This window comes from Polyodon spathula, chromosome 7, assembly GCF_017654505.1.
Source record: "Polyodon spathula isolate WHYD16114869_AA chromosome 7, ASM1765450v1, whole genome shotgun sequence".
NCBI classification, from domain to species: domain Eukaryota; kingdom Metazoa; phylum Chordata; class Actinopteri; order Acipenseriformes; family Polyodontidae; genus Polyodon; species Polyodon spathula.
Genome location: NC_054540.1, coordinates 21130418 through 21157873, shown reverse-complemented (window position 1 = coordinate 21157873; position 27456 = coordinate 21130418). Strand labels below are relative to the sequence as shown.

The following is a 27456-nucleotide window of genomic DNA, read 5'->3' as shown; positions in this document are numbered from 1 at the left end:
GTCTGGAATCAACTCCCCAGTAATGTTGTTGAAGCTGACACCCTGGGATCCTTCAAGAAGCTGCTTGATGAGATTTTGGGATCAATAAGCTACTAACAACCAAACGAGCAAGATGGGCCGAATGGCCTCCTCTCGTTTGTAAACTTTCTTATGTTCTTATGTTCTTATGACATAATTCACGCTGCTGGCGTTCACTAGTGTGGGTGGCTGTCAACAATATGACGTAACAGTGGCACCAGAAAGGTTCCAATATGGAGGCTGCCTGCATTTCCAGCTGACCCAGAAAGCTGATAAAAACATTTAAATAGTGGCTAACACTTGACTTTTTAACAAAATTGGAGCAGCGAGACACATTTGTTATGTATACAGAGCATTTAGAGAGCCTTGTTATTTTGAGTGCAGTTCCCCTTTACGTAGTTCCCCTTGATAACACTGTGCATGACACTGTGCATGATAACACGTGTGCATGATAACATTGTGTGCATGACACGTGTGCATGATAACACTGTGCATGACACGTGTGCATGATAACACTGTGCATGACACGTGTGCATGATAACACTGTGCATGACACGTGTGCATGATAACACTGTGCATGACACGTGTGCATGATAACACTGTGCATGACACGTGTGCATGATAACATTGCTCATACAACAAAGAAAGCCTGTCAACAACTGTCAAAATCAATGGTGGGCTTAATGGCATTTGGGCTTATTTGAACCTATGTTAAAGTAAATAAATGGATCTCTAGTTGGACAAGATAAACTTTTGAATGTAATAAAATTCCCTGCATGCCAGTCTAAAATCAGTAAAATATGTTTTTTTTTTTTTTTTTTGTTCTTTTTCTGTTACTACTCTGGGGATACACTAAGTTATGGGTTGGATTTTACCTCATTCTTTATTCAACAAAAAACATTTTCTGTTAAATTTACATGAGACAAAAAACACATCTCTTTCATCTATGGAGCTTAAGTTCAAATCTCGCTGTAGGCACTGGTACAAGATATACTCAGGTTGCATGTAATCTGATGTGAAGTTCCTAATAGACAGGATTTTATATTAAATATATGTCTCAACAACTGATAGCAGCTGGTATTAATTTTATAAATCTGGAGGAAAGTGTAAAATTGATGCTTCAAACGGTACATTTATGTTGTGAAACATCACTTTCCATTTATAGGTGACCTTGAGAGCATCTGCAGCCTCCTCAATGGCAACTTAAACTTGGTTCAGTGCTACTGCTCTAACAAACTCATGATTCAGACGAAAATGCTTTACAAATAGGGAGAGGCAGGAGTCTTATGTGGAAGGCACCATGTACTACTATGACCTACCTGTAATTCTCATTGCAAGTAAGGGATAGGTGTTTTTGACAAGATTAAGTATTTGTAATAATCGTTGTTTTTCTTTTCTTTTTTTTTTCTTCTAGCTCAAGAGGAAGTGTCAGCTCATAAGAAGTATTGCTTTTGCTCTAACAACAACAACAACAGGCAGGCAGTTGTACGGCTGCCAAGCTCAGTACCAGTTGGACATTTTAGCAATCTGTAGCATTGCAGAACAAGCGTATGCAACAGATCAGTTTTATGGAGCAGTTTCTAATCAAAATTCTGCATTAGTTCATTATCTCATGATGCTTTATAACTTTAAACACCATAGTAACCATGACCCTATTTACACACTGTAAGCTAGTTTTACATTTAACCTTAAGGAGAGGTCAAAGGCCATGGTAATTTTTTTAATAGAGCGTGTGGGTTCTAAATTTATATCAGGAGTTTTCAACCTTTTTTTTTTTTTTTTTAAAACTCTACCCCTTCTGTCTGGAGTTTTCAGCTCAAGTACCCCTTTACAATTTTCACTTGACTGAATGATACCACAGTTGCAATACAAAGGCAGAATATTCCGATTAACACATTCGTTTTTTCTCTGATTAATATATAATTTATATCATAACAGTTTCAGACTGCTGGTTTAGGAGAGAATACCAAACAGTAGGCTTAATTCTTAAAACTTTTTATTTGTCTTTGGACGCACAGAATTAAAATACGGTATTTGGAAACACTTTGAGCTGCTAAACAAAAGTGAAATACACCTGACACGTTTGATGTTGGTTGGTTACACAGCGTTCGAGCAGGAGCAGTTTCAAGTCTTGAGACGAATACAAAAAAATAATACTAATAATACAAATCTTTACAATAACACTAGGCTTCCCCAGCCATTCTGGCTTGGAAGTCTAATAATAATAATAATAATAATAATAATAATAATAATAATAATAATAATAATAATACACACTAAACCATTACTTAGGTACATTTTAATAAATATCTTCCTGAAAGCTGTTTTGGGGTCTGTCTTAAATCAATCAAACTAGTGTTTTCCTCAGAATTATGACAAGCTTAGTCAAATTGGGGTTCACATACATTACAATGTGTCAAAGTTTTGATTAAAAAAAAAATTAAATTCATCACAAATCTCCCTTTAGTACAATTTAATCTTTCATTTTAAATTCACTACATGTTTACTATTTTGTGGAAACTATTCCAAGATTCTGAAAATGTTCTGATCAAATCTGCAGTAAAACCTTGCTGAAGAAACAAACTTCTCAACCTTCTGTGTTTGAGGCTTGGCTTGCACAATTAAATTCATTTTGGGAACTGATTCGAAGACAAAATAATTATAATAATGGGTAACCAATGATCAAGAATTGAACATGGCATCAAATGATTAAGCAGTTGCACACTTTTGCATTTTAATGTTTTTAATACAATGACAGTCATTGATTTACTTACCACTTTTTGCAATGCATGATTCATAGTACACTTTTAATTGGATTGCTTTTTTTGTTTAGGATATTATTTAGGATTTATGTTTTTGTTTTATTGCTTATTAAATAAAGCATGGTTGTCCATGCGTGTCAGTATTATTTCCTTTTCAGCATGCATGTGCAAACAACAGATATGTGATGCCTGGGAAAATATTGCATGCAAAACTGCTATAGAGCTAGTTTTGTAAAGTACTACTGAAGATATTATACGTTTTTGAGAACAATGTAAACTGAATATTAGCATTAAGTGTCCTTATTGTTGGTCTGTGGAGGATATGCATGCTGTAAAAGCCTACCAGAGAACATACTAGTATCTTGTATTGTGAGTACAATGCATTGACTGAAAATGTTCCTCCATAAATGGAAATAAAGTATACTTTGTAGCTGCAGTCAAAATAACAAACAAAAGATTAATTAGATAAAAGAACATTGTTTATCGTCCTGGTGCCTAATTAAGTCAGGTTATGTCAAATATATGAATATAACTGTTTCAATGTTCCTGTCAAACAATAGATCAATAGGAACGCAGATGACTGGAATGCACTTGCCTAACTATTGATCTGCTTGATTCTAAGCAGCCCTTACTGAACTGTTTATTTTATTATAAAATATACTGCAACACATAACATATAGAAATATCCTGTGGTGTTTGAAATGAGCTACTATTACTGCCTTAATATTTGCTTACAACAAAGAACATACACGCCAGATATTGACCATTTATCCCAAAACGAGATGATGGAAATGATATAGGACATGTGCTGTGTTTTTTTTGTTTGTTTTTTTAAAGCTCAGATTTTATAAAAATAAATTTTGAAAAAAAAACAAACAATTAAAATCTTAAAGTAGCTGAGTTTTGGGGACAATAGCAATACTCTGATGTTTGTGTGTGGTTTCTGGGACGGTTGCTTACCTGATACGTGTCCCAAAGCCTAATGGTGCACCTCAAAGGAAGTTCTCTCATCAACAGATTATTCATCCAGCGGAAGGCAAACTGCAGGTACTCCACCTCATACTGTTGTAAATGCCTGTGGATGTGTTCTGGGAAGCAAAAGTAAATAAATAAATTAAATACAAAGAAAGAACACGACTTTTTTTAAAGCACTGTGATTTTTACAGCTTTCATAATCATCTTGACAATGTTATAATTTAATAGCACAGCACAGGATAAACGAATTACGTTTGTAGGACTGCAATCAATTCCTGGTTTAAAAAAATAAATAAATCAAACTGTCTTCATGCACATGAATACAAAGAAAAGAAGATCTAGGTGATTTTGTGAACAAAAGCAAAGAATCATTGGGGCTGATGTGGCTTTGGGATAAACAACGTGACAATTGCAGAATCATGGAATCCTGGAATGACTAAAGAGTTCTAACCAAGGTTTAAAAATCCATCTTGAAGATACTTTAGTGCTATTTGGAAGACGAGGATAATGACTAAAGAGGACAAGTTACTGCTACAAAATCACTTTCTTTGATTATATACCATTTCTTTACATCTGCATCTACATTACTGTATAAAATACTCCACTGCTATCAATCTGTTAGTCTTTCCCCAACCTCCTTTCACCCAAAACATTCTTTAAAAAGGACTAGATAGTGGTAAGAGGGTCGTAGAGATTTAAATTGGGGAATGGTTTTAGATTACCTGCTGTGCTGACCTGCCAGTCTTGTCTAAACAAACAAAGCTGATTATTATGTTTCAATTAAGAGAGTCCGTCTGAAAGTCACTATACAACTTTCTTCCTGTAAAGGGTCAAGAAGTACGACACCTGGTGGTTACGAGGTGCCATTACTGTCTCCCATGAAATGTCTAAAACTATGATTCAAACGTAGTTTGACAAATGAGAACAATGGAACTGATTACATTTTTTTAAAGGCATTTTTAACAACTAATCTTGTGGATGCAATTTTAAGAGTTGTTTAACTATGTTTTCCTGGGGTCCCAGAGTGTCTCATCCAGTTAAAGCATTGCCGCTGGGAGCGCAGGATGAGTCGTACAGCTTGGACTGTGCCAGCTGGCATCTGGGATGCACAAAAAGGCCGAAGGGGGCAACATGTTGGCTCTGACGCTCGTGGGGTGGCGGATGGGAAACCGGCAGGGATTCCTACTCCTCATCGCGCAACAGCAAACCCTACTGGCCAAACACCAAGCATATTCACAGAGGATAAAAAGCAGGGCTGATCTCTTTTCTCCAGTATCGGTAGCCTGCCCACAACTGCTCTGGATTTCTCTGCGTAAAAGCGATTCTGGCTTTAGGCTTGTGAGATCGAAGGACTCTCACACGCCCTCAGAACATCTGTGCTGTGTCGGGACTCGCTGCAGTGGAGTAAAAGCATAACTGGGCATTTAAAAAAAAATACGTTTTCCCAATAAAATTGAAACGTTTATTGTTCTTATTCTTAAATTATTTTCCTTTAATTATTGTATAAAATGCTTATAACAAAAATTTAATTAGGAGAATGAAACTGAAATGTTTATCCTTCTATGATCAATATAACTAAAGCTATATTAAAATGATATTTTACTGTAACCTATCCATAGAGGAGGGATGCTGCATGTGTTGATGACACTCATTGCTTGTGTAAAAGTGAAGCGTCATTCAAACTCTGTAAGGACAGAAGTGATTGGATCACCAAAGTAAACTCCTCTTTGGATGCTACATTTAAAGATAAGCAAGAATTAACTTGTTCTCTTGGAATTTTGGACACTTCTTTGTCCTCTTTAGTTCCTGAAAACAAATTGCCATGAAGTGACCTCAGAGCCGACATTTGAACAGGGCTCCATTCAGCGCCGTAATGCCGCCATCTTTCTAACACGTCAACTCTACATCCAACAGCAACTCCATGTTACGAAGGCGACCTGCTGAATTTCAACTTTGTTCTTCAACAATGAACACATCTCTGCAATAAGTATTACGTTCCAAAGGCTTTTTAAGATTCAAGTAAAATACAATATGTTTGGATAAGAAATATCTACATCCAAACCAGAAGTAAAAAGGTTTAATACAGCATAATACTTTGCCTAGATTAAAAAAAAAAACAATGCTACTTTGAAAAACAAAGATAATACTTTAACTAAACTGATGATATTCTGTATATTTGAACACAGCAACTATGAACATTGGAACCATTTCAACATTGATTGAGTTTGGCGAATGAAAGACAAATGTGCAAAAATACCCTCAACTGTATGATATGTCCCATCCAGATTATAAGGATATGCTAAAGAAGCAAGACACCTGGGACACTATAGCAGCCAAACTAGACATGTCAAGTAAAAATACTTGCATTTGAAGAGCAAGAGAAAACATACACTTTAAAGTGTACTGTATGCCACAGACCTCCAAGCAAAACACTTCAAATTTGAAAAAAAGAGGTCTCAATAATGACAGGCTTCTTGTAGTATTTTGTACAGGTTTTTAAATTATATTGTCAAAAAACTCTTGAATTTGTCATGCCAGGAAAATAATTCAGTCATGCAATGCACACTTTCTTTATATGGTGTGGAATAACATTGTTTGGTTCAGACATATATATATATACACACACACACATATATATATATATATATATATATATATATATATATATATATATAATATATATATATATATATATATATATATATAATGATTCTATGTATAGTATATTGAGCTGACGCGTGCAAAATTTTTTTTTTTAAATAAATAGACACATACACAAATATAGCATAAACAAATATACTTATTTCTCAACATTAACATGTGATAATCCATTTACATATACCACAAGGTTTCCCGCCGCAAATGTAATATGAAAAACTGAAAAACTGCACGGTTTTCTGGTTTATCACTTTCCGCTACTGTTCTCAGTGTAATCAGATCTTAACTGTACGTAATGTACACAACCATGTTTAGAATTCTGGTACCACGATTTCTTACATGTATGAGCCTTAAACTTCAAAATGTGTATGTGTTGAGTTTCTTTTTGTCTGTTATTCCTTAAACCTGTATATTTGAACTTTTGATGTTAGTTTATTGGTTAACCTCTTTGGATCTTGAAACTAGAAAGCATATTGTTATAACTTTGCATCATATTTCTTTTCTATTTTGTTTATATTTGAAACAAATCAAATTAACAGAATTGTACATATAAATGCATAAGAAATATGAAATTTGTTCAGGACTAAAACCCCAGTTTTATATTTAAATATTAATCACATTATGGAAACGTTGTCCTGTATATTAAGAAATTAATATTAACTAATGTTTGTACATTACCAACATAGTTGGGGTGGTCTAGGATATAGATATATTATTGTTAAGTATCATATCTTTAGAAATATGCACTATAATAAGTAATAAGACAAAACACCATCTAGATTAACTGCAATCCTCCAAAGCTGATTGCAGAACAAAACAGAATTCAATAGCGGCTCATTAAGGATACATTTTTAGTAGAGATGGGCGAGTTGGCTTCAATTCAGGTCATAGCCCAATTAAACCTCACTGCAACAAGTGTAATCAGAACATATTTGCATTAAGTAGCCTTGATGTTTTAAGTGCAAAACTGATATAAAACCACTTTTAAAAGATGTTACAGATCTATTGACAATTAAAAAAATAAATGCATTACCATTATAAAGCCAGATTATATTCCCCCCCGCCCCCCCCCCCCCCCCCAAAAAAAAAATTCTCTCATAATGTCACCTCATTAATTTAAAATGAAAAAATGTAAGGAAAATGGCTTAATACAGGTAACTGCACATACTTGTTGTACTCAACATTCTTATCAGTGATGATTATTATCACCAGAAGCCTTGCAGTTTTCATTAACACAGCAATTTGTAGCAACTGCAAAACTAAGCTTGATACATACAAGGTTAGGGGCATTATCATAGGTCATCAGATGACAAGCAAGCTGAATTTGAAATAATGCTGAGACATCTACTAAAAAATACTTGTCTTCACATTTCAAGTTATCCCTTCGCTACAACAAGTGTTTTATGCCATAGTACTTAACCTCATTAAAGCTTTGTCCTGGGCAGTTACACACTCTGGATATTAAAAGAATGTGCTACTTTAGTTTAAATAGAACTGGATGTAGTTGGAAGCAAAGTAAATAGCAGCTTTACATTAGAAAATAATATACCCAAGACGTTAAGAAGGATAGTGCCATTGTACTTTTTAATTTTAAGATAAAGGTAACTTGGGAATCCATAATTAGAAACTAGGATTTTATTTCACTGAAAATAAGTACATATTGTATGCTTCAAAAAGTTGCCAGAATAGCAGATTGAGAGCTTCTGAGCAAAATGCTTATCAAGATTATTTGTATAACAGAGAAGTAAAATTTGCTATAAACTTTCTTTTTTTATATATATAGCTTTTATAATTCATACAAAACCTTCGCTATAATGATGAGGACAACATAGTATAATGGGGCAAAATAAGCTAATGACCCATCATTTTTATTACCAATATAGTAAGAATCGGAAATGAATGCCGTCATAAGAGATAATACAACCCTGAAGAATAAATGAAGACATGATTACTACTACGCCATTCTGCTGAACAGGAATGGTCGCTATACCGAAGTAGTCGGAACGGTGACATACTAGGCAATCTATGTTTTAAAGTTTCTTCAATAATATAATGACACACAGCTACAGACTCCATTTTAGGCTTCTGCAATGCATTCCCCTTTGTCTTTCAGTTGTATATGCATTTTTCTTACTTGGGAACACTGTCAGCAATGCCTTGGAAAATAGTTTCTAGAATTTATTTAATCTTAATAATATTTTTTTTAAGGGTCAATGGCTACTGAGCTATTGGAGTACATATAAATTATAATATCCCATATACCTTTTTAATGCACTGTTCCTACCAGACTGGAGAATAATAATAAAAAATAGTGCAGTACTAGAATAATGCTTCATCTACACTATTATTTTCAAACAGTAAGCACTTGGAAGCTAAACACAAAGCAGAGATATCATTAGATGAATGCTGTCTGTGTAACTGCTGTATAACACTACTGCCATCTCTCATAGACTTTCTATAAATCCAATAATATATGTCTCTCACTGGCTAAATACAATTTAACCACCAAAGTATTAAATCATTCACACTTCACAGGTGTTTCCTTCATAATATAGAATAAAGTGCTTGAAAGGCTTTCAGCTCCTTCTGCATGAAGACAACAGTTTATTCGAGTCATCAAAAAATTTACATAAATATAGGATAAACGTGCTTTCTCTTCATGATCCGCCTACTTTGTATTAACACTGCCCTCCACAGCTTTGAATTGTGGGAGATGACAGTTCACTAGTGTTATTCAGCCTTTGCACATTCAGCAGCTGCAAAAAGCAGATAATGCAGATACATTTCTTATTGTAAATAACGGCAACATATTTTGCAGCACACACAATGCTCTACAAAAGCAGCTACTGTATGTTCTCTGAGTAATCAGCCATTAAATATGAGGAATAAAATGTCAAGTAAATAAATAATGCATACATATATACATACATACATAATACTTTGGCATGGAATGTGAACATGTTTTCAAAAGAATATCACATAGTGTAAAATAAAACTTCGGGTATGACACTTCTCAGACACAGACTATCAGTGTCAATAAATACATACATAAATAAGTACAATTTCTCAACATATAGCCTTCAAGCCTTCTATTGCAACCACCTTGGTTTGAAAACTGTTGCAAAATAAAATAATTAGGATTCCTTCTAAAGAAAGAAAAGTTCAACGAATGCTTCCAAATTAGAAAAGACACTGGTTTGGTGCATTCAACACTGGGCTTTACTTTTAAGCCCAGATTAGAATGCAGGAACACTGTGCTATCCCCAATAATTGAAGAGGAAATCTGATATAAAACCATATCGACAAATCCTGTATTTAATCCTACACTAGAGTATTTAGACCTGACCAAGAATGTCCCCAGAACACGTCAGAAACTACAAATAAGCAGCATCCAATGTACTGATTAGGCTTGATGTCCATTTGAAATGGTTTAATGTTTTATTGAAATAAATAAATAATACTTTTATTCTGAGCACTTGATTATTCACAATGCCACTGTGCCAGTATACCAGAGTTTATAAACAAATAATTATCAGCCTCACCCCTCCACAAAACACTTAGGTCTTTGACCTTTCACAAATGAATGAGCCTGATTTCCAGTTTCAGAATGACATGCTGCTGATGGCCTTTTCTTTAAAGGGTACATAAGGACCTTTTTATTTTATTGTGTTACATGTTCCCATGTGTTGCTAAGACTGTTTACATAAGGCGTGTGTGTGTTTTATATATATATTATATATATATATATATATATATATATATATATATATATATATATATATATATATATATATATATATATATATATATATATATATATATATATATATATATATATATATATATATATATATATATATATATATATATATATATAGTGCCTTGCAAAAGTATTCAGACCCCTGACCAATTCTCTCATATTACCGAACTACATATGGTACATTGAAATTTCGTTCTGTTTAATATTTTATTTTTAAACACTAAAACTCAGAATCAATTATTGAAAGGTGACATTGGTTTTATGTTGGGAAATATATTTAAGAAAAATGTTACATGTTCCCTACTGTTATGTTACTATGTTGCTACGACTGTTTACATATATATATATAGTTGTATTTTTTTTTTTAATTTACAGTGCCTTGCAAAAGTATTCAGACCCCTGACCAATTCTCTCATATTACTGAATTACAAATGGTACATTGAAATTTTGTTCTGTTTGATATTTTATTTTTAAACACTGAAACTCAAAATCAATTATTGTAAGGTGACATTGGTTTTATGTTGGGAAATATTTTTAAGAAAAATAAAAAACTGAAATATCTTGCTTGCATAAATATTCAACCCCCACACATTAATATTTGGTAGAGCCACCTTTTGCTGCAATAACAGCTTTAAGTCTTTTGGGGTAAGTATGTACCAGCTTTGCACACAGTGTCGGAGTGATTTTGGCCAATTCTTCTTCGGAGATTTGTTCCAGGTTGTTCAGGTTGGTTGGACGACACTGCAATTTTCAAATAGTGCCACAGATTTTCAATGGGATTGAGACCAGGACTTTGACTGGGCCACTGTAGGACATTCACCTTTTTGTTCTTCAGCCACTCCATTGTTGCTTTAGCCTTGTGCTTGGGATCACTGTCTTGCTGAAAGGTGAATTTCCTCCCAAGCTTCAGTTTTTTAGCAGACTGAAGCAGATTCTCTTGCAGTATTTTCCTGTATTTTGCTCCATCCATTCTTCCTTCAATTGTAACAAGATGCCCAGTCCCTGCTGATGAGAAGCATCTCCACAGCATGATGCTGCCACCACCATACTTCACTGTAGGGATGGTGTGTCTTCATGCATGGGCAGTGTTAGGTTTGTGCCACACATAGCGCTTTGAGTTTTGGCCAAAAAGCTCTATTTTGGACTCATCTGACCACAAAATCTTTTCACACATAGCAGCTGGGTCACTCTCATGCTCTGGCAAACTCTAGACGTGCTTTCAGATGGTACTTTTTGAGTAACGGCTTCTTTCTTGCCACCCTCCCATACAGGCCAGTGTTATGCAGAGCTCTTGATATGACTGACTGGTGCACCATTACTCCACTCCCAGCCACTGAACATTGTAGCTCCTTCAAAGTGATTGTTGACCTCTCTGTGGCTTCTCTCACAAGTCTCCTCCTTGTTTGAGCGCTGAGTTTTGAGTGACGGCCTTTTCTTGGCAGTGCCTGGGTGGTGTGATGCAGCTTCCACTTCCTGATTATTGATCCAACTGTGCTCACTGGGATATCCAAACACACTGATATTATTTTGTACCCTTTCCCTAATCTATGCATTTGTATTACTTTATCTGTAACTTCTGTAGAATGCTCTTTGGTCTTCATTTTCCTTCAGATTCACAGCCTTACCAATGATCCTTCAACAGTGGGGTTTTTATCCAGAAAATGTGACAGCAACTTTAATGGTTCACAGGTGGAGGCCAATGGTTAGGTAATTGTGTCCTCGTTAGGGCAATTTCTTTCATCAGTGCAAACTGGGAGCTTCCACAGTACAGGGGTTGAATACTTATGCAAGCAAGATATTTCAGTTTTTTATTTTTCTTAAAAACATTACCCAACATAAAACCAATGTCACATTTCAATAACTGATTCTGAGTTTCAGTGTTTCAAAATAAAATATTAAACAGAACGAAATTTCAATCTACCATTTGTAATTCGGTAATATGAGAGAATTGGTCAGGGGTCTGAATACTTTTGCAAGGCACTGTATATATATATATATATATATATATATATATATATATATATATATATATATAGTTATATATATATATACATACACATAAACACATACACACACACACTTTACGTAAACAGTCGTAGCAACACATGGGACATGTGACGCAATAAACTAAAAAGGTCCTTATGTACCCTTTAAGTGCAACATTGCCAAACATCTTTTTTTTCTTTATTTTGTCTAATTTTACAAAACACTACAAACTGAATAGGCAGCTATATTAAATAACTCAATGTTTTGCAATTTGAATCTCAACAAAACAACGAAGCATTACTTTGAAGAAATTAACGTAAGAAAAAAATACTTCTGGCAGATGTTGCTAAGAGCTAGACTACTAAATGCTTCCAATTAAAAGTGTAAAATATTGTTATTCCTTAAAATACATCTCAATAGGACCTTTGCATTAAACTAGTGAGTATTATTATATGCCGACACCATAATCACAAATCCCAAGTGGCAGGTTTGCTATAGATAAACAGACATAGAACTACTTCCTTCACTTTAATTAGAGATCATGCAAATAGTTTTACAAGTGTAATACAGATCAGTTAATTGGAACTGCAACAGAACAAACCAAGACTGCCAAGATCATGAGGACAATCCCATGGAAAGTGATTATGATATAATAGAAGGCAATACATTATGATCCTATATGTACACTATAGCTTTGCAGAATTAACTGGATATTAAAGTAACTGGGTTTAAAACTGATCTTCTCACTCTTCAAGAAACATCTTCTATGCACTTTACACAGAAAGAAAATGGGTAATGAGAACAGGCAGTACGTAACACGATGAGTACATTAAAAGGTGAATAGATTATGTAGGTCCGTCATCACAAGGCAAATAATTTCTCATTCATTACAGATTTGTATATTTCAACAAGTAGATTTTAGGGGAGAATGTTGTCAGGTTATTTTGGGTATGACATTTTTATTCTTCCTGATTACAAAAATGGTAATCATGAGGCTAGCTCACATGTTGCCAACAAACTTATATAGCTTTTTATTTCATATCATTTTATTTAAATTTTAACAGTGTATTAATTCCAGTCTGACACTTTCTTAACCTTCAAAGGAAAGCTTACTAAAGTAATTATAATATTAGGACACAAAAGTAATACTTAATAATAAATAAAATAAAACTCGAATAATTTTAGACATAGCAAGTGTCATCATTCGCATCTAAAGCCCCAATGTTTGTGCTGGTCAGTAGTGTTTTTTTAGTGGTTTAAAATGGACATGGGAACACATTGGAAAGTAGTTATTGTATGGTTAAGAGGCCAGATTAATCTTTTGAATACTCTGATTTAATTTAATCAATTAATACACTTCAATTTCCACTGCGAAACCTCAACTTAATTTAAATATTTTGAAATATGCATATTCATGACATAAAACAATGAATCTAACTTGATCACAAGAAGATCGTTGAGAAATCAATCAAGACTTTTCCAACACAGCAAACCATTATGTCAAAAGTTTTGACATTTTAATCATGCATATTTCCAAAAATAAATCAAGGGCGATTCATCTGAAATGTTTAAAAAAAAATGATGCAACATGGTTTAAACACATCTGGAAGACACATGTAACTAAACAAATGACAGATGACAGAAATTTAGACAGAAATGAATTACTCATGAGAGGAAAGTTTTCACTGTCCATGTATAATGCAAGGAAAAATTAGCATTGATGCTTTGATGTAGAGGAATGTTGAATCTGACAACAAAAATAACAATGCACAACCAGCTAATTGGAACTCAACTTAACATATGTCAGACATGAATATGTTTTATATTAGATGCAAAACTTAAAGTCAATAACTTAAAATCACTGGGGCATTTCAAAATAACAGTCGCATCTGTTGATGCTGATAAAGACTTCTCGTTGACACATCTTGATAGGATGTAGATGGTGCTGCCTTTAGGAGATTCTGTCATTTAAATTTTGCTCAAACATGATATATCAATCAAATGGCGCACGACTGCAGAACGGTATTCAGGGTGTGGAAATCTGACCCTGAGCTTATCCCGCAGAGTTCTGGGCTCGTGTCAAGGCTTTTGCCAGCTATGGCAGACAATTAACATTTTCAAGGAAACACTCTGGCAAACAGACAAGTACCAGAAATTACAGACTGTTTTTTTGCCAAACTGTTCTTATCTCTGATAATGTCTTCTAGTCAGGTATTGCTGCAGTTACATATCAATGAAGATATGAAATTGTGCATGACTTGTTTTATTTGTAATTGTGCAGCATTTGGTTTGTATTCATTCTATAAGGGAACATGTGTTGTGTTATCTGCTATATACAACTTATTTTAGAAAAAAGACAGGGTGAGCGACTTCAAGCTGCTACACACTAAATTGGCATTGGCTGTCTGCCACCATGTTCTGAATTTCTTAAAGTTGTGCTCTAAATTATGGTTAATCGGTTTTCTGAAAAAAAAAAAAAAAGTTTTCCCACCAGACAGATGGTATTTTTCATATATGCTTTTATTATTATTATTATTATTATTATTATTATTATTATTATTATTATTTAGTAGTCGTAGTATATCAGTGATAATAATAGCATAAGCTTCTGTCTGTAGATACTTTCAAAACAGCACCCCCTTAGTTCATTCCAGTTCAGTGTTTGATGTGTAAGGATTTGCAACTTTACTTAACAGAAAAAGCATTTGCCATAAATTACAAAAATATATTTAAAAAAACCTGTGCACGTACTGTACATACAGAGGCTCACGTACTTGCACACAAAACATCATGTCACATACATATTCTTCACATGACCACCTTTTACTATATAATTATTTCTGATGCCATATGTACAAATCTAGCAGTTATAATTTAAATCATCCACTACAGCTCCAAAATATCTTAGCATGATGATTCTGAAGCATACTGACAGGTAATGTGCAAAAGGTTCTGTCAACTTTATTAAAGCAAGCCTACAATACATATCATCATACATGCAGTCACTGGGGAGAAAGGTGGATTAAGTTCTATAACCTTTTTTGTATTTTAAACAGTGTATTTACAATCCACATACTCCTACCCCATGTTCAGTGGGTAGTAATCACAGTAAAGATTAAGAAGTACACTGTATAACAGCAAATTACTGATGAGCAAGTTATTACATATATAACAGATGTCAGCATTCAGTTCTTGGCAGGGATCGTTATTTTAAGAATGTAAGCTACTTCAAAGAAAGACAGTCCCTTGCATAAACAAGTGTTTGTTCAAAGAATTACACTTTTCTAGGGCTTTTCCTGAAGTTAGTTTGCCTGAAGGGTTTGATCAGGTAACTGGTGCAGGCTAGTAAATATAAAACTAGGATAAATCACAAATTGGACAGCTAGAGGAAAGGATGCCAAAACATTGCAGAAATTACTGAAAGGGGTTGGAAAAATAATAATAAACACCTGCAATTACACTGGCAACATAATGTAGAGCCACTTATTATCAGTCTTTAAAGCCCCTTTCATACTGGCATGCTGTACCCGGGCCTTGCCTTGCTGCAATCTGATTCATGCGGTGTCTCAATCAACGCAAATATGCCTAAACAGAAAAGTTCCTTGCGGAAGTGAAACCTTCAGGCAGGCGTGGCTTTGCTACTTCATTGGTTTAGGAATGGCTGCCAGAGATCTTAAAAGCGTTCAACATGTTTAAAATAATTTGTGGCATTTAAAAAAAAAAAAAACAGTGACAAGTTGTGTCATTTGCTTGTTTATAAACTCGTTTTGTAGCCTATTCTTTACACTTTTGTCTTATTTTCTTTTTTCTTTGTTGATTGTGATGTGAATATTCATTAGAACTGTTAGAATTGGGGGAGAAATATGAGATGAGATCACTTTGTACTATTTAAATAGAAGTAAAACCGACTAGAGGAACATGAGTAAAAAAAACTCACTAAAATTATTTTTGGGTTTTATTTTCAAAACCTTTTGTTAGAGAGTAGTTTGATTTTAACAAGATACCTACAACTACACCAATTCTTAAATACAACTTTGAAAGATGACACAATATAAGAGGTAAAACAAAAAAAGAACAATGTGTATATGTGACCACGATAAGGGTAACTAAATAGCTTTGGTACACTAACTATTCAATCTAGTAAGGTTCAGTTATTAAGTTTCAATAAAGATAATCTTACGTTTGGCAGCAATCGCACAATTACGGATATGTGCAGCCACATTATGACATTAAACAACAGACACATTCTACAAGGTGACAGGTTTAAATAGCAGCATGTGAAAACCCTGTGAAGAGTCAAACAAGACAGCAATCACACAGAAGAAGATATGACAGCTTCAATGTGATGTCCTTTATTGGGGCAAGAAACTAGGGAAGCTAAACTAAGGTTTTGCAGCATTAAAGTAGTTCTTCATCTCAACTCTATCTATTATTATCCTGTGCTACAGGCACAGCACTGAATTAAGTCCATAATGAAGTGGAATTTAGACTGTATTGGGAATCACCTCTAGCAAAGCCTTTGAAAACCAAGACAACCATATACACGTCAGTGCTTGCCAAGTCCAATAACTCACTGTTGTTTCTCTGGATACTGATCTTTTGTTAGCAGCAAGTGTACATGACTTTTTTACATTTTACAAAGCCTACGTAGACCTTTAAAACATTATTTACAAGAAGGTTCTGTGTTGTTGCCATCACTTCCAAATGTGACATGTTCCATGATTCAGTCCAGACTACAGACTAAAAAGCTAAATACTAAGTGTTGGGCATGTTATTTAAAAAGTAACTCACTATTTCATATATATATATATATATATATATATATATATATATATATATATATATATATATATATATATATATATATATATATATATATATGTCCTATAATCATAAATGTATGTATATATCTAATTACCCCATTAGAAATTAAAATGGTTTGTAAGTCATCAGGAGTGAAAATAATAATAAAAAAAGAAACAAGTTACATAAAGACTTTTTATAATAGCAAGTGTTGGGAAAAAATTAACAATGTATATACAGTGGTTTGCAGAAGTATTCACCCCCCTGCAAAGTTTTCACATTTTTTTGGTACCTGAGCGTACTCCACAACGCTTTCAAATTAGACTTTACATGTAGAATCTACACAAACTACTCCACATTGATAATGTTAAAAATGAGAGCATACAGAATATAAATAAGTAATATTTACAGAGAAAAAGATTATACTCAGTTGCATAAGTATTCAACCCCTTTGCTACTGCAGCCCTAAATCAGCTCAGGTGCAAATGATTTGTTTGAAAGGTCACAAAATTAAGAAATGGTTTCAGCCTGTGTGTACTCAAAGTGGTTTAACTTGGAGAAAATTTCCCTCAGGTATATAAAGACTTTCAAGCTCCAACTCACATAGTGATCCAACAAAGTAACCATGAAGACCAAAGAGCTTTCAAAACAAGTCAAGGATAAAGTGGTAGAGAGGAACAGAGCAGGAGAAGGGTACAAGAAAATTTCAAAAGGTGCTGATTATCCCTCTAAGCACAGTGAAGTCCATCATTAAGAAGTGGAAGATGCATCATTCCACCCAGACACTACCCATATCAGGTCGCTTTCCTAAACTGAGCAGCCGGGCAAGCAGAAAGTTAGTTTGGGATGTCACTATGAAGCCACCAATGACCTTGAGAGATCTCAAACTTATGTGTCTGCGATGGGAGTCAGTGTTCACACATCAACAATAACCTGGTCCCTACACAAAGCTGGCCTGTATGAACGGGTGGGAAGAAGCAAGCCATTACTCAAAAAGCCTCATCTTAAAGCACATATGGAGTTTGTGAAAAAGCATGTATATGATGCAGACATGTGGAAAAAGGTTTTGTGGTCACACGAGACAAAAAACTTTTCGGTCTAAATTCCAATTGTTACGTCCGGCGCAAGCCGAACACTACAATCACCCAGTCAACATCATCCCAACTCTCAAGCATGGTGGTGGCAGCATCATGTTATGGGGGTGCTTCTCTTTAGCAGGGACTGCGAAGCTTGTCAGGATAGAGGGGAAAACGGATGGTGCAAACTACAGAAGAATTCTTGAGGAAAACCTGTTTGAGTCAGTCAAGACTGGGGAGGAAATTCACATTTCAGCAGGATGATGACCCAAAGCACAAAGCCAAAGTCACACTGGAGTGGTTTAAAAAGAAGAGAATTAATGTTCTTGAGTGGCCCAGTCAAAGTCCTGACTTGAATCCAATCAAAAATTTATGGCGAGACTTGAAGATTGCAGTCCATCGACAATCCCCAACAAACTTATCAGAACTGGAGCAATTTTCCCGTGAAGACTGGGCAAAAGGTTCACCATCCTACTGTGCAAAGCTAGTCGAGACCTATCCAAAAAGACTCAATTGCAAATAGCAGTAATTTTTGCAAAAGGTACTTCTACCACGTACTGACTTAAGGGGACTTAAGGGGCTGAATACTTATGCAACCAGTAAATTTCATTTTGTATATTTTCTTTGCAAGTTTTGCTGACATTTAACCTCCTCCTAATATAACAGTGTTCAGTTTAACCACTACAGCTTTGAATAAAAAAAAAAAAGTTTGTTTGAAAAACTGTGAATAATTATTTGTAATTCAACAAAATGGTCGGTAGTGGAATAGACTGGACTCAAACCTGGATGCGCCACTCAGGATCCCTCTTAACTGACAAGTTTTTAACCTTTAATGCCTCTAAATATTTACTCACTTTAAAAGCAGCATGAAAAAAAATTAAAAACTGCATATAAAGGATTTCAAAATGTGTACATTTTGGACTACATGCTAGCAACCCAAATGCACTCAAAATGCCCCTTACCAAAACAGTAAAATTCAAGTAACTGTTACAAATGTGTATGGGTTCAATCAATAATTAGTACAATAATTATCATGTACTCCATTGTTGAAAAAAAGATAATATATGGTTTTGGCTTTGACCTTAGCTGGCATTTTACAGCATGTGGAATTGAAAGGGAGAAATTAAGGTCAAATTTCTAAAGAATGTGAACCATTTTATGTTATGATTAACCTATTTGGTCCAAAAACCCACGTAATTACATTTATCGCTGAAGTGTTTCATCATTTTAGTAGAGTACTTGACCAGGAGGCGAAGCTGCAAGCAAACCTTTATCCACATCAGAATGGTGAATGACACTGTGGTCACAAAGTCAGTGCTCCACTCCATTTTATTTTATTTTTAATATGAATAAAAATGCAATTCAAGAACTTTCTCTGGAGCAGATGACAAATATACTGACAAAGCAGTGAACTCATGCTCTGGCTTTACAGAATTTAGTGGTGTTTTTTTTTTTTTTTTTTTTTTTTTATTCTTGTAATTTAGATGTCCTTGACAAAAATATTATTTATGAACATTGTTGGAAATCATTTAAAAAAGGAATTAACGAGTATTTTAAAAGCTTAAGTTGTTGTAAAAAGTCCTGATGATGCCACTAAAGTAATATTCTTTTTTTTTTTTTTTGTCTTTACTGCCCAAGATGGTATAAGTTGTTTTATTCATGATCAGTGGTTTCAAATGGCCACTGATGAAGAACTGGAAGAGCGTGGATATCAATTTAGAAGAAAAGTAGTTTTCTGAGATGTGGTTTTCTTACAATATGTACATGAGAAGCATAATATTATAGTATAACTCCGTGGAAACCTTAGCATACGGGGGAAAAAAAAATAGGTTTATGGTCTCTATAGTATTGGGATATGAAATTAGTAATCTCATAAAAATCAGTTGAACCTCCTGATTTCCCTCTTCTAAAGGAACATGACTGAACTAAAGCAATAATAAAAAAAATACAAACTAGATTTCATTTTAAGGCCAGTTTCCTATAGAAGCTAGCTATCCCCTCTGTCAGAAATTCTTAGTGTGCTGAAATAAAAAGTGAACACAGATTATATTTGTGTTACATTTCCAAAGATAAATATAAAGGACTTTTTATAAAAGTACCTTTCTCAAAAAATGTATGTGATGTATTCTAATTTCTTTAGCTACATTTTTCCAAAATGTGTTATTTAAAAAAAAAAAAACATTTTGCAGTTTTCAATCTTTTATGTCTGTTGACAGACCTCTTCTATAAATGCATTCACCTTGATGCAATGCATTTGGCACATCTAGGACAACATGGTCTCAGACAGAAAACACAGTAGTTATGAGGTCAGACATGAAACACAAACATGTATTACCTTACTGTTTCAACTTACTGTTAGTCAAGAACAAGAACAAACTTATTAAATCGACTCTTTCTAACCGCATATACTATTAAAAAAAACGATATCTAGCCTTTGTATAACTACAGACAATAGAACAGTCAACAAAGCCAAGATAATGTGTAGTTTAATCATTAATAATGTAAAAGAAAATGTAGACCATGCAGAATTGCTGCAATAAAGACTTTCAAAATTATTGAAGACACAGCCAATGTTGATGTTAGTGTTATTGCATTTGGAATATTTATTTTTATATTCTACATTGTACAAGGATATTGGGTGGGGGGGGTGGGGGGGGGTCTGCCTTAGCCTCTCCTGCATAAAACACCCTAAAACCATTACCGCCAAAGTTTTGTAAAAACATAATTTTAAATCAATATCAGATTACAAGAACAAGACATCACGTACAGTAATGAATAATAAATCATTTTTTTATTATTTTTTTTAATGGCTAGAATAGGCGGTGTGTGTGTGTGTGTGTGTGTGTGTGTGTGTGTGTGTGTATATATATATATACACACACACACACACACACACACACACACACACACACACACAGCCTTGCAAAAGTATTGAGACCCCTGACCAATTCTCTCATATTACTGAATTACAAATGGTACATTGAAATTTCGTTCTGTTCAATAGTTTATTTTAAAACACTTAAACTCAAAATCAATTATTGTAAGGTGACATTGGTTTTATGTTGGGAAATATTTTTAAGAAAAATAAAAAAACTGAAATATCTTGCTTGCATAAGTATTCAACCCCTGTGCTCTGGAAGCTCCCAGTTTGCACCAATGAAAGAAATTGCCCTAACAAGGACACAATTACCTTACCATTGGCACTGTATATATATATATATATATATATATATATATATATATATATATATATATATATATATATATATATATATATATATATATATATATATGATACAGTAAATGTTTCTTGCAGCAAACATAATTAAATAAAGACTACAATGGAGATTTACAGTATGTTTACAATTAGACAGAAAAATAAAGAGTTCAATCATCTCCAAAATGCTTCATCAGCTTTTAATCTACAATTAACATGTACCTGCCTCTATTTTTGGGGCTTTGTTTAATAAAAGGATACTAATTACCAACAAAAAGCAACAATTCAATACCACATTTATAATATGAATGGAACAGCATGCAAAGGTTGGGTTTGGGTCATCATCATAATGTGTAAAGGCAATGAATCTGCTAAGAAAAAGAATACATCTGTTTTACGGAGAGTGCTGAAAACAGGTGTGTGAAGACACGAATCGGACCTGCAGTCAGACCCAGATTTAAAAACAACATAACCCTGTCATAAGGTTGTGTGTGTGCGCGTCCACATCAAATTAAAAGCGTAGGCTTCACACATTTCTCTTTCATTACAAGCACATGCAGGACCATCTGCAGCACTTTCTAATGCAGGGACATACACTTCTCTAGAGCAGTGAGCTGTAGTGCTTTGCGGAGGGATTTTTGTTAAACATATTTTACAAACAACATACATTTATTGTATTCTAATAGCAGGGTTATTTTCTGTATTAGGTTTCATATGAATCAATACTCTTTTCTCTATTCCCGTTTACATGATTAGAATGTATATCATTTGATTCCTTTCATTTATAACTTTAAAATGCTCAGTCAGAATTCCAAGGTATAACTGCAAGAAACCAAACTAAGTATGCAAGCATGAGAAATGTTAAAACAGAACATATTTCAAAGCCTTTGGGAAATAAACTGCAGAAATCAAGTGTGCCTGGCCCAGTGAGAAACAATTACAGAATGACAATGTTCCAATGGGGTTGAATTCTGCTGGATTTAAACAGTGAAAAACAATCATTTGTCATGCTTTGAATTTAGAAAAACTGAATTTACAAAATAAACTATAAAGCTGCATACAATATTGCTATAACCATGCTTCAATTTGGGTATACAGTACAACTGCTATCCTGAGACAAAAAGAGGCATGTACTTAATTTTACATATAAAATGCTCCTTAGAACTGCACAGTGAACATTTCCAAGCAAACTAGCTGACAAAAAAAAAGTGTCATTAGAGAGATGGTTTAGCAAAAAAAAAAAAAAAATCTATGTGTCACACAAAGGTTTCTACAAGCAATCCTTTCTACTCACAGCTCAGTTCCCTTGTGGAATAGCTACCAGTCCCATAGGGAAGACTATTTTCAGATCGGAACTAAGGGAATGTCCTACAACTTGAATCACTTATGACAGCACAGTACATTTAACAACATAATAGATTAATAAAGAGAGACAAGATAATTAAAATCTCATTACCAGTCAGATTTGTGAATAGCATAGAGTGTCAAAAGGGCTGAACTATGAAGTTGACAGGGCAATCCTTATGTTTATCCATAATCCATAAAGCAAACTCATATTTACCTTACCTTCTTATGAATTTCTCCTGGTAAACGTGAAGGTATTTCATACGCATTATGCACCATGCATAAAAATGTGGTGGAAGCTTGTGTTTTGCATCCTGGCTCATACTCCTTCTCAAGGATATGGTTAGGGGTTTAGACTCTATTGCTCTGTTGAATAGGTCTAAACGCAGGTCAATATAAGTAGGGGTACATTTGTTATGTGATTTAGAGTACTTGAAATTACATGCAAGAGACAAGTGGTCTTTCATTGCACTTTGTTTGCTAATGAAAGCCTAGTTAGCAAACCATATTGATAAATGTCTGTATAAATGATTTTTAGAAAAAAAATAACCATCTTATTGCCATTAAGCTCTGCTCAACGGTGAACAGATTTTCTAAGAAAATGACTAATAAGATTATAACGTAATGCAGACAGTGCAATTAAGGTTCAACTTATAGCAGTTGCCATGAAAGAGTAACTTGCACTAATGAGCATATTCATTTTTTGCCAGTGCATTTATAGAGGCCATTTATACGTTCCTAAAACGCACATGCCCAAAAGTTTGCATCCCATCCATCAGCTACTAAATGATCAGTTGTTAACACAAAAGCCAATAAACTTCAGGGATGTGCATTTTGGTTAGTGCTGGGACAAATATCTGAACATTCGAACAAATATTTTTTGACATGTATTCGAATACAAAAATTAGATGTTCGTACTCGCTACAAATGACAAAAAATACCCTGCACTTATTTACCTTCTCACCAAAAATGGCAAATGAAAAAGAGCTCTGTGTGACATGTGATATTTTTATATATATATGCCTCACTTAAACAGTACCCAACTTCCTGACTAGTGATTTTTATATAGACGGTATACAGTATATTATACATTTTGTTGTAAATTTGTTATGTGGAATGTAATAAACGAGAACCAAAATGGCGAGTTTTTTCCCCCCATATTTTACATATTGTAAAGTCTTGCTAAAAATAAAAGGCACACACAGGGGCCACGGCCATGACCCCTGCTGCTATGCTGTCTCTGCCTGCGTTCAGAGCAATATAATGGCTTTTATTACTTTTTGAAATACGAACGAACATCCGAACAAATATTTAAATTATGAGTGAATATCCGAACATGAAAATCCTGTGCTCGTCACAGTGCTAATTTTGGTACATTTTTATGAAAGTTTAAACTCTATGCTATATCACAGTTTAAACAATCTCTGTCCGTGTATAAATATACATATGAACAGCCACAATTTTTTCTTTATGCTATATAACAGTAGCCCGTTCACCTGACAAGATGGAATTCTAAGCACTGTTTGTTGTCAGCAACAGCAACAGCATCATCATGACTGTGTCTTTTTAGCAAAGATTCTTGAAAATCTGTACATCTGCATATATATGCATTTTTTTGCCCAGTAGCTTTTTCACACACACACTACAGTGCATCTTGCCATCTCGGTAAACAAGCCACGGGTACTTCATCTCCCATTCAGAATTATAAGAACATATTTTTTATTTGCTTTTTTTTTTTTTTTTTTACTGTAGTACTTGTACATTCAGAAGTAGATGGCTTATCTTCTTTATGAGAATCCACAGAAGATGCTGACTGCTTAGCAAAAAAAACTTCCGGGCCAAGGATGTAGAAATATTTGCTCTGATCAACATCTGGGCCAACGGTCAATCCAGAGAAGCTTGGATGGAACAATAATAATAATAATAATAATAATAATAATAATAATAATAATAATAATAATATCTATCTATTTTTATATAGCAACTTTCACAGATGACCACCATCACAAAGTGCTTTACAGAGGTAGGCTATGAACTGTGCATGATATGCAGAGTTACTTACAATAGGACATCGATTTAACATCTCATCACACAGGTCACAGTGAGTCAGTCAGTGACCTTCTGGTTACAAGCCCTTGACTTTAACCACTGGACCACACCCGATCCATGTCCTGACCTGGGTAGGTTTTGACCCGGGTAGAGCATGCCACTGTCATAGGGTCTTAAAAGTAAATATCCTTCTTGATACTGTATTGCTGCATAAGCCAAATATTAGGCTTATTGCTGCCACCTACAGGACTGGAGTGTACCTTAATCAGTGCTGCTTTATTCCAGAACAGTTTTTTTTTTTTTTTTTATTTAAAAACAAGCAAGTATTTTACAGTCATTTTGTTTCAGTGTAATAGATTACCACGAATATGCATGTCTGCATCCCTTTCCCATTCTGTGCGTCCCGTGAACACAGGACAAAGTATTTTTCAGTCAAATGGATTTACGCAACCTCTGAGAGAGATAGAGATAGACAGACACACACACCCACGCACCCACCCACCCACCCCTTTATTTCTGTTGTTCGTTAAGCAAACACAGAATTAAAGTCATGGCAGTTCTTCAATTGTAAGGTATTATCATGCTTCATAATGACTGTTCAGAAAAAAAAAATAATATTCTTTAAAAGATGATTATGATAATAGGATATGTAATCCTACAGGCAAATATTTATCAACATCTAGACAGAGTGAACAAGGGAGGAAACCTCACTAAATTTACTTAAACATGTTTCAAATCGCCACCCTAATCTGTTTGCTGAAGTTTACTTTTTTCTTTTACTGTAGTTTCTAGATTAAGTGAATCCCAGTACATTATTTATATATAAGGCCCAGCAAAGACAACAAATAAAACAGAAGTGTGCTATAAGCTGATCAAAAGAGAGTTAATGCCTGTTTATTTCATTATTACAGTGTATTTGATATGCTGCAAAAATATACTTTGCAGACCACATGTCAAAAATGTTAGCAATCTTTTTATAGTCTTTGGATTTTGTGGTAATCAGTATTTTATGTGTATGTAATGCGATAGATGTGAAACTCCTGTGTTCTGAATTGTACGCATGAACAGTGGAAAGACCAGGATGAATACAGACTTAATTACTAAAGCATATCAGTTTCCCTGCAGATAACAGGATCAAAGTGACACTTCACCTGCAGAGGAAAGCACGCTTTCAGAAGCTTCCGAGTCACACTGCAAAAGTCTGCCAATGCAGACTGCAGCAGGTTCAGCTTGAAAGCAATAAAAAGCAGATAGAACTTATAGTAGCCAGAGTTGTAGTCGTTTGTTATTCTTTGCAAGATTTTAGCTGAACAGCCTCTTCTCGGTAGTAAACATTTATTATGTTCTTATTTAAGGTGCACTGGGACGTTGTTTTGACAGACATGTCGCCTGAATACACTTAAACAGAATTATGATCTAATAGCACGTAACAGGAATGCATCTACATTAGTAGCACGTTTGTTTTACAAATGTAGCATATAACTATAATGAACTGTGAATTTTCCACTACTGAATTGCCTGTGTTAGTAGTGTTTTTAGTACTAGTATCAGTTTTAGTACCATTTTTTACAGTGTACCTGAATCAGTCAGGCTAGTCTAGTTTAGCATTAGAATCTGTGTTTACTTGTTTTACTTTCTACAGTATAGATTCATGGAGGTATTATGTTACATGTGACCTTTGAAGAACACAAGAAATGTTACAAACAGGAGGTCCATTTGGCCCATCTTGCTCAGTGGCAATGACATTTGAATACACTGGAATTTGTTTTGAGCAGAAAAAAAATAAACAGCAAGCATTCCACCATGTTGCAGTACTTTGTACCACGTAATGGACATAAAATCCAAAGTATCGAGATGGTATCGAATACCATGATACTGTGCATGGTATTATATCGAGGCACCCTAAATGGGGTATCGTAGAACAGTAATTAAGAGAGAGAGAGAGAGAGAGAGAGAGAGAGAGAGAGAGAGAGAGAGAGAGAGAGAGATTACATGGATAGTAGCTATATTTACACCGTGACCCATGCATGGTAAACAAAAAAAAAAAAAAAAAAAAGAAAAAAAAGTAATATTGTACTTGTGACATGAAATAAGCAAAGTACTCGAGCAAAAACTGTTTGTCTCTCTGTAACAAGTGAGTTTTGTGTGTATATATTGTAAATAGTGTTGTGTAAAATGTGTGTAATTATTGTAAGTAATTAATGAAGTACCTGACGCTCCTGGGAGAGCCTGTCTGCTGTGTGTGATTGCCAGCTGTGGATAATCAGCAGGTATGTGTGTTCCAGCAGGGTGTTTGTTCACCTCAGGGCTGCTGTCAAGCCAAAGCCGACAGGCTGAAGATCCACGCTACCTGGACACAGAGACCGACATACCTTGCTGAACTCCTCCAATTGCCCTGAAGGAGAACCAGGACCGGAGCCAAAAGAAGCAGCCAAATCTGCCGACGGCCGGAGTCAGGGTTAGTTTGGTGGTGATAGATCCCCATAAAGTATAGCAAGGTGAGCAAGCGGGACCTCCATGCATTAGGAAGTGAAAACTGCATGCGCTACGGCACATTTTATTTTATTGTTTTTGTAAAGTGTTTTTGTTTATCTTTCCGTATATTCCCCTGTATGTCCTCAGTGTGTGACCATCGCTGGTAGTGTCATGTGAGCTGTTCATTGTCTGGGTGTATACAAATAAATCCTGTTGGCCTGCGAGACGTATCAATTTCAACCTCCATCTCAATCTCCTGCCTGTCACTCAACAGTGAATGCACACAGCCACACGCCAGCAGGCTGCAAGCCATATGTTGTCAGAGCAGGACTC

The 27456-nt window shown here is 34.6% G+C and overlaps 1 protein-coding gene across 7 annotated transcripts in view; it reads right to left on the bottom strand.

Annotated features, from left to right (window-relative positions):
• The window catches only part of LOC121318342 (TBC1 domain family member 22A-like), a 215472-nt gene that overhangs the window by 68977 nt on the left and 119039 nt on the right, over positions 1–27456 (bottom strand). For all 7 annotated transcript variants that reach the window (XM_041254894.1, XM_041254897.1, XM_041254896.1 and 4 more), the window contains one exon: positions 3741–3868. In XM_041254894.1, coding sequence (XP_041110828.1) covers positions 3741–3868 — 128 coding nt within the window. The remainder of the gene's footprint in view (positions 1–3740; positions 3869–27456) is intronic.